We start from the raw sequence: 9066 nt of genomic DNA on the forward strand, positions 1-9066 counted from the left end.
AATCCCTAAATCTAAACCCCAAGCTTAAATTATTTGGAAATAAGAGTATGAGAGTTAGAAGAATTGATGGTAGTTTCTCTCATATCTGTACTCTGAACCCTCATATCTCTCAATGCAATTATAATTCTTCAGACGAATTGGGATTATACATTGAAATAAACTTCTCTGTTTTTATTATTTTATTTTATATTATTAGGAGCAGTGGGGGTGGCAGGCAACGACTTGTAAGACTATTAGTTTTGTCTAAAACAACAATCCTTCTGTCTTATTTCCCTTCCGTCTTATTTACCTCCCTTCACCGTTGTTAATGATAGGTTAAACACAACTTTTCGGCTGTTGGATAGACTCTAATTACACCCGTCTAGTAGGCCTACCAAAAATGACCATTAATTGCAACTTCCGGATGCCGATTTAGAGCTTATTTTTTTCACCCACCTACCTGATACATCGCCGTGTTTGTTGTTTTAGACTTAACGCGTAAACTAAAACTTCTTCCCCTTTCAACATTCTCACTCTGATTAATGGCAGTAGTTAATTTTTTTGTTTGCTGTGTCGGTAATAAAAATACATTTCGACGTCACTGGGTTGGTACACATAAACTTTTAGAGCACGTCACTACCGGAAGGAACCACGTGACAATTACATCAGTCATAATCATTTAAAGGAAATCCTTCGACTCTCACCGGGAATTCCCAAAGACCCAGATTTAGAAAGGAAAAAAAAACAGTTGACATCGAAACCTCGAGGGTTTTTAGCTGGAGAGCGAAAATAACACGGCCTTTTGAGTGGTGATCTGTTTTATCGTTGTGTGAGATCTTTTAACCGTGACGCAATTGTGTCTTACTTTTATGGTGAACCCCGTTAATAGCTTTTTAAAAATGCCACTGTGGCCCTCCCACATCCTCCTCACCTTGTCCAACCTTAAATTCCACACGATCGAACCAGCATATATATATATATATATATATATATATATATATATATATATATATATATATATATATATGTGTGTGTGTGTGTGTGTGTGTATGTGTGTGTTTGTGTATAATGTAAATTGTTTATATTTCACGAGCCGGCCCGCGGCATAACATACGCCGCTATTTAGTTGTTTCTAATTTTCAATAATTCATAATTTGTGAATTCGACAGTACCAACGCTGACACTGAAAATATTTCTTTAAAACACTATAAGTAGCTCGTTAAGGACCATAACCCCCCCCCCTTCCTTCCCCCCCCCCTCCCCCCCCCTCCCCCCCCCTACGTTTAAAATCGTTGGCTCTGCTTGTAAACATTTAGAGTGAACACAGCTCACTAAAACCATGTAGGGGTGGTAGGTAGGGAGAGCGTTTGCAGCTTGTTTTCTAACGGCTAGAAGAAGAGAATTATATATATAGATACAGGCAAGGTATAGTCATTGGACTAAGTGAAAAACTATTATTAACATAACATCGCATTAGAAATCTTTTTTGTTAATAAGGCTAGAAAATATCGGAGCTTGTGATGTTAGGCATGTTGTAATCTACTGCTAAGAGCTTGGAGAGATAACTTATGCGATATGTTCAAGTGATACCAATATATTGATGGCAATCGACAGGTTGTTACACTAAACATAGTTTTCTTTCAAGTTTTGTCACATAGCATGCCATGCCGTTAACGTTATATTGCCCCACCACACGCTAACAAGACGCGAATATTTGATATTTAGTCTTCTATCATTCTCCCAAACTGTAAAGAAAAAATGTGTCATGCATTCCACGAGGCTACTTTCGCAATATCATCTGCAGTGATTTTTTTAAAGTTGTTGATCATTGGGCCCAACATTCTCCCTCATTGAAAAAAATAAACATCAACTCCCTAGTGTGGTTAAGGTGGTATTCGCCCTAACTTAAAGCGGACATGTAACCTAAACCGGCGACCCCCCATCCCCTAATCTCTCCTTTGTACAACGTATCAACATGTTTTGTAACCCGAGGAGTTCTCAGCCTGTTCTCGACCAGTGTTTCGAACCAGGATCACTCACGAGTTGGCTGAAAGGGAGATAACGTTTGAAATAGTGAGCCGTCACAGAGGAATGTAGGACGATAATCTCTGTGTCGCAGTCCTGCGGCTTGTAACAAATGACCCGACTGACAGATACGCTTTATTCATGTCGCCACCCCCACCATTTTTTATCGTTGTTACAAAGTACCCTAAAATTTTATAACAGTGTTTATTACATAACTATACCAGTCCTCTCGGTCATAGTATATTAAATGGATACTTTAACCCGATTAAAGAGGTCGAGTTTTTCGGTAAATGAATAATCGGACAATTGACCCAGCTGGGCATCACGTGATGGTCTGAATTTACTCACAGGAGTATGTTCAATAACTTAGAACACAGCTTAAAGCCCACGGTGTCTCAAAAAGTTTTTTTAAAATCTGACAAGCTGAAGTCAACAGTGTAGGAAATATTTCCATACTCATGTTAAAGCTGTGTGCATACAAGACCTGGCTCTTCAATCATGTCCATGTTGATTACCATTATCTGAACTCTAAAGTCAGAAATCTACGGGTCAAATAAGTTGTACATTGGTTGTAAAATGGTACTGTAAACCGCCCCGTCCCTTCACGGAGAACTGGTCAGTATTTAGTGTAATTTACATAATACTTTCAATTTCTAAGAAAATCAAATGTATGGAATTAAAAATTGAAAGTCAATCAAGATACGTTTTATGCCACAATTACTTCTTTAAATACGCATAGATGGTAGAAACCTAGAGAGCTTTAACATTTTAAATATTTTATGATATGGATATAAAGACTTTATTGTTCAAAACTGATGATAAAAATAGTTTATAATACGGTTCCGTAGACTTTATTGTAAGATTAACCAAGGACCTACAGTACAATCTTAAATAGTTTATGATACGGATATAAAGACTTTAATTTTAAGACTCATAAATGATTGATGATTCAATGTAAAAATAGTTTATGATACGGATATGTAAACTTCTGAGGTAAACAATATTTGATTTGCTGGAACACAGAACGAAAAAATCTGGTAAGAGCGGCGGTCATGACCTGAATACAAACCCAGGGCGTTAACCACCTGAATTCCAGATTGGTCACGGCGGGTACCGGAACTAATTCATCGGCCACAGAAGGGTTAACACCAACTTTTGATACGTGATGTCAATACATTGATGCCTATTCTTAGTCTTCAGGCTCAGCTGTTTGTCATAACGTTATACCGGACAGCTAGTATTTAGTTGTCCGGCTGTTTAACGTTATACCGGACAGCTTGTCTTTAGTTGTTGCTCGGTTATTTAACTCTATACCGGACAGCTTGTCTTTAGTTGTTCGGCAGTTTAACGTTATCCCGGACAGCTAGTCTTCAGTTGTTCGGCTGTTTAACGTTATCCCGGACAGCTAGTCTTCAGTTGTTCGGCAGTTTAACGTTATACCGGACAGCTAGTCTTTAGTTGTTCGGCAGTTTAACGTTATCCCGGACAGCTAGTCTTCAGTTGTTCGGCTGTTTAACGTTATACCGGACAGCTAGTCTTCAGTTGTTCGGCTGTTTAACGTTATACCGGACAGCTAGTCTTCAGTTGTTCGGCAGTTTAACGTTATACCGAACAGCTAGTCTTCAGTTGTTCGGCTGTTTAACGTTATACCGGACAGCTAGTCTTCAGTTGTTCGGCAGTTTAACGTTATACCGGACAGCTAGTCTTTAGTTGTTCGGCTGTTTAACGTTATACCAGACAGCTAGTCTTTAGTTGTTCGGTTGTTTAACGTTATACCGGACAGCTAGTCTTTAGTTGTTCGGGTGTTTAACGTTATACCAGACAGTCTTTAGTTGTTGCTCTGTTGTTTAACGTTATACCGGACAGCTAGTCTTTAGTTGTCCGGCTGTTTAACGTTATACAGGACAGCTAGTGTTTAGTTGTAATAGAACGGGTGTGGTGGAAGAAAGGTCTGGAGTTAGGAAGAGATGAAAATAACACAGGGCGCGATTATCTGCTATGGTAGGGTGTGGATGGGCGGGTCAAAACAACATATTATACTGTCAGTCAACCTCAGGAGCAGTGTTTCTTCCAGACTTTTCTCCGGGGGGGCACTTGAAATTTGGGGGGGGGGGCGGTAGACTTTCTTCGGGGGGTCTCTGCCCCCACCCCCCGAAGAGATGCCTGAAAGAAACTCAGGAGATAAAGAAAACAACTGACGTGAACTTGCGTGTTTAGTATTGTAGTTTAAAATAATCATTTAAATTAAAATTTGTTCTTATGAGGTGTGACTGGCTAACTTACCGAAGCTAAAAACAAAATTTGTGTTGTCGAAGAAAAAAAGTCATCAATCAAAAACCTAAGCGTGAAATGAAAACACGTGGCTCTAGTTTATCAACCGGCCCACGCCCGTGTACGTGACGTCAACACCCACCTAGCCATTGACCGCCCTGCGTGACCACTGGTTCTAACCACGTTTTTCACATTGCACAAGGGCGTAGGCGGAACAGCGCGCCGTTGCGTCACCGACTACCGTGTTTATTACGGGAAGAAAAACATTAGTAGCTGACGATAGTTGATAGTTTACTGGAATCTCGGTTTGACGCTATGTTTTGTTTATTTAATTATTGAACTTTACAACTACTCTTATATCTCATAGTTTTCCCATATGTCAGATATGTCTTTATCTATGTATTTCTACATTACATATATACGGATACAGGACATTACCCCCCCCCCCCGGAACATTTCTCCCCCGGAGCAATTACCCCCCCTGGGGAATTACCCCCCCCCCCCCCCCCCCCCATCCACCAAGATACAATCCTGATATCACTCCAACTCTATACCTATATATATTACCTTAATCCTAACCTTAAGACAAAGACAAAAAAAAACCTAAGAATTCACCTTACCCTAAAATAAAACCAACTCTAGACATTGATTTAAGCCTAACCTTGATCCTAGCACTAGCCCTAACTCTAGGGCAATGCCCTGTTCCCCATATATACAGTGGTTTAGGCGAGAGAGTTGGGGGTTATGACCCCCACATGAACGCCCCCATTCACAATAGTGAATGTCATTAAACGACTATTACTTTCTAAAAATCTCTCTCTCATACACTCTCTAACAGACCCTCACATACTCTATCCATCTCACAAACACATACACGCATACACACACACACACTCTAGCCCTCTTACAAACACACACACGTATGCACACACACATTCTCTCTCTCACACACACATTCTCTCCCTCACACACCCTCTCCCAATCACACCCATACATCTGTTTACCTCCTCTGTTTTGCTCAACGAGAACTAATGATGTCCCCCCTCATACTGAAACAAAACAAGCGGAGTAACCCGATGAGTCCTAATGCCGAGCTACAACCAAATGCAGATACCGCTAAGTGAACGGTTTGGGCCGAGATAAGATAAGACCCAGGAATGTTAGGAATTCCGCGGACAGTTGGGTTACTTGCGCTGCTCAGAGAAAAGTGGTCTAGAAATGGCTGGACGTTTGCTTGACCTACCCCCCCCCCCCCCCCAGATGGTTGACCTCTTAGTGACCAAAAACGTTACTAACCGTTGATGGGACTGGACAAAGACCGACATACCGACGGTGTTTGGTTTCACTATCCCCCCCTCCCCCCCCCCCCCTCCTTATCGTCATCCTTGACATCGCTGGTCTGGTCAAGATCTGTCTGACCAGTCCGCGCCTTTTTTTTTTTACCGTCGATACATTAGACCCAGCGCGGGGCGGGTGGGGGTTATAGTACCCTTACCTGTTCACCCGTCAAATACCTATAAGTCACCCTCGCCCTCTGCGAGTCTCGGGGACTGTTGACAAACCACGCATGTTATCGTTGTACTGATTCAATCTGTTTACACATCCGGGGTTTTCGTGTAATCCTCACACACACTCTCGTTCTCTGAATACTGTGTCATGGTAACCCTAGCTAATAGTTTATTTTTTTTTTATAAACGTTGGACTGGTGTATTATTAACAATAACTCAGTTTCTAAGTCAAGCATATCTGTCACACTCTGACAGTAGGGTTAGCTTTCTTTATCTGGCCAAAACTTTAGCAACATTCATCTGCTATACCTTGAATAAGTTGGTGTATTATTAAAAAAAACAAAAGTATCAAGAATTGATTTAGCAAATACGCAGTTTAAAAAAAAAATGTCTAAAGCAGTAGGCAAACTTCCACAACTGCACTATACATTCGACCTAAGCGGTAGAGTGGTAGAGCGAAAGTCTCGAGTTCGAATCCAGGTCCAAGCCAGTGGAACGTCCCTGAGCCTGCCCAGCTCTGATGGGTACCTAACTCATGTTAGGGAAAGTACAGGCGGCTGGGCTAAGCGCTGACCCACACCTTCCCTTCATATATCGAGGTCAACAGTTGAACTCTACTTCATCTGCTAAGTAAATCTCTAGGTCTAAAGAGAATTCTTTACTGTACAATTTAGTTCCATCCGTTCACCTATAACCATTTCTTTCCTTAATGAGCAATAATTATGTAGATATTTCGTTTTCTTATTTTTTTACATTTCTTTTTTACTAATGCTGTTTTTCTAAATCTAGAACGGTCTTTTTAAAATAGCTTTTCTTTAGGATAGGCAACTTAGGTTTTTTTTAATTTTTTTAAATGCATTCAAAGTATGGAGATTTAAAACCTAGATCTAAAAAGTTGCCCCCCTCCCCCCCCTAGGCCTACTTATTTGTCTTAGATACGGCTGATAGATATGCTATTTTCGTCCACCCCGACTTTCCTTTGTATACAACCGGTGGACTAGACGCCACGTGCGGTAAATTACGGAAGAATGTGTATCGTTTGTTTACTAGCAGACGTGGTAGAGGCTACACACAGTGAAGGAAAGTTGGGATACACGAAGCTAACAATTTAACAATAGTTAGGCTATAGATCTACATCAGTTAAAAAAAAATCATCCATAAGAAAACAATACGCTTTATGAAACAATAGTCACAAAAAATGTATTATATGTTTTACAGTAGTCTACAATTTATACCAATTATAACAGTGCTTTGTGGGTTATTTGTAAACATTCTGTTGTGACAAAATAAAAACATAAACACCACTAGTTTATTTTACCTTAAAAGGTGGAGAGCTTTAGACAAGGGAAACAACACAGTGTCCCGTTTGAATTATTTCACTCCATTAGATTTATTAATTATGGTTAACCTATATCCCCCAATTCTAACAGCTATTTTTAAAAATCAATTTCAGGTAGAACACTGAGGGGCAAAGCTTTCTACAATGTCCATGGGCGAGTATACTGCGAGGAAGATTATCTGGTAAGCTAAGAAATATGAATGAGGTCAAAGAGCTATTCTAGGGGAAACAATCGAGTAAATTAAAAAAGCAAAATTCATATTTTTATTACCTACCTTTAAAAAAAAATTACACGACATGTAATTTCAAGGCTATGGAAAGAATTGAAACATTTTTTTAAATTTATTTTTCTTCTACAGTATTCAGGTTTTCAACAGACAGCAGAGAAATGTGTTGTCTGTGGCCATTTAATTATGGAAATGGTAAGTGCGACACTTACATTCACTTTTCTTGTAGATATTTACAAAGCTAACTAGAATGTTTACCTCTCAGTTGTTACTTTCAAACTCCAGTTGCTGACAAGCACTTAACTGACCATTATACAGCTGACCAAGCAACTGACCAGTCTACCGCCCTAGCCAACAATTGATAGTTACAACCTTCCTGCTAACAATACTGTATTTCAAGAATGCCATTCAAAATTAACAACAGTTTTATAAAGTAAAATGTTTAACAAAGTTAATTAAATTTAACGACTGCTGAATTGAAGACTTAATCAATTAAACTTGCAGATCCTGCAGGCTATGGGCAAGTCCTACCACCCAGGGTGTTTCAGATGTTGCATTTGCAACGAGTGCCTGGATGGTGTCCCTTTCACAATAGATGTAGACAACAAAATATATTGTGTGGCAGACTACCACAGGTAGGTCATGAGTTCGACTAGTTTAGTCAAGGTTAATTAGTGTAGTTACATTTAATAAATTAATGAAAAAATATTTTGTTTATGGTGAAGTAAAGCATAATAATATTCCATGAAATGTAATTATTTTGTAAAAATTTCACAAAATGTATGATTGACACCTGACATTTACACACTTTAACAGCTGTTCTTTCTGTATCCCTAGCCCATTAGCAACCAGTTGCCATCTTTTAAATTTTAACATTTCAATTTAATTGCTGCTCCAAAGTCAAATTCTGTACAAAAAACATTTTTAAACATAATTAACTAATTGTAGATTGTGGAAAAAAATAGCAAAAGTTTTTTTTTAAATAAACAGGAAATTTAAACACTCATGGTAAAGTATTTATGCATTCAAAAGATGTAAGTAACTTAAGCTTTCTTTTTTTTCAACTTCAGGGTGTATGCACCTAAATGTGCTGCATGCGGACAAGCCATCACTCCTGTAGATGTAAGTGATAAATGCTTCTACAGGGATTAATCAATTGTTGTTAATCATTGGATCAATTTATAGAATTATCATAAATCTGTATTGGTATTCATGGTTATTATTTTTCTAATAAAATGTTTAATTATGGTTTAGATAAGCATTACATATTTAATTGATTTTATTGTTCAGTTTAATAAAGTTGTTAATTTGTCATATCGCCCAGTTAAAAATCAAATAACACAAGTGTAATTGTATTTAATTGTATTTAATTGTATTTAACCTTTATCCCCTCAGGGTACAGAAGAAACTGTTAGGGTGGTATCAATGGATAAAGACTTCCACGTTGATTGTTATCACTGTGAGGTGGGTACAATTTCTTTCTTTCTTAGGTTTTTTTTAGTTCTATTTTTTTCCAAATTTTAAGTAATGTCTTTTCTGTTTTAAAGAGTTATGTGTTCATTTGTAAGTGTATATTTAGAGTGTAATTTTAAAAATTATTTTACATGTTGACTCTTGTTAATTGTAAATTTAATTTTTTTTTAATTAGTTACATGTTTACATGTTTGAATTTCTTAAACTACATCTATTACTTACAATAACTTTTGCGCAGTATTTA

At 38.2% G+C, this 9066-nt stretch overlaps 1 protein-coding gene across 1 annotated transcript in view; it reads left to right on the forward strand.

Moving 5' to 3' along the window:
* LOC131955980 (uncharacterized) overlaps positions 1-9066 on the forward strand; it is a 54999-nt gene that overhangs the window by 39774 nt on the left and 6159 nt on the right. Inside the window, exons 3-7 of the mRNA XM_059320316.1 lie at positions 7237-7304; positions 7482-7544; positions 7854-7984; positions 8420-8471; positions 8745-8813. Of these exons, the coding sequence (XP_059176299.1) occupies positions 7237-7304; positions 7482-7544; positions 7854-7984; positions 8420-8471; positions 8745-8813 (383 nt within the window). The remainder of the gene's footprint in view (positions 1-7236; positions 7305-7481; positions 7545-7853; positions 7985-8419; positions 8472-8744; positions 8814-9066) is intronic.

Source organism: Physella acuta, unplaced genomic scaffold, assembly GCF_028476545.2.
Source record: "Physella acuta isolate Inbredline_101_S28 unplaced genomic scaffold, ASM2847654v3 ptg001120l, whole genome shotgun sequence".
NCBI lineage: Eukaryota > Metazoa > Mollusca > Gastropoda > Physidae > Physella > Physella acuta.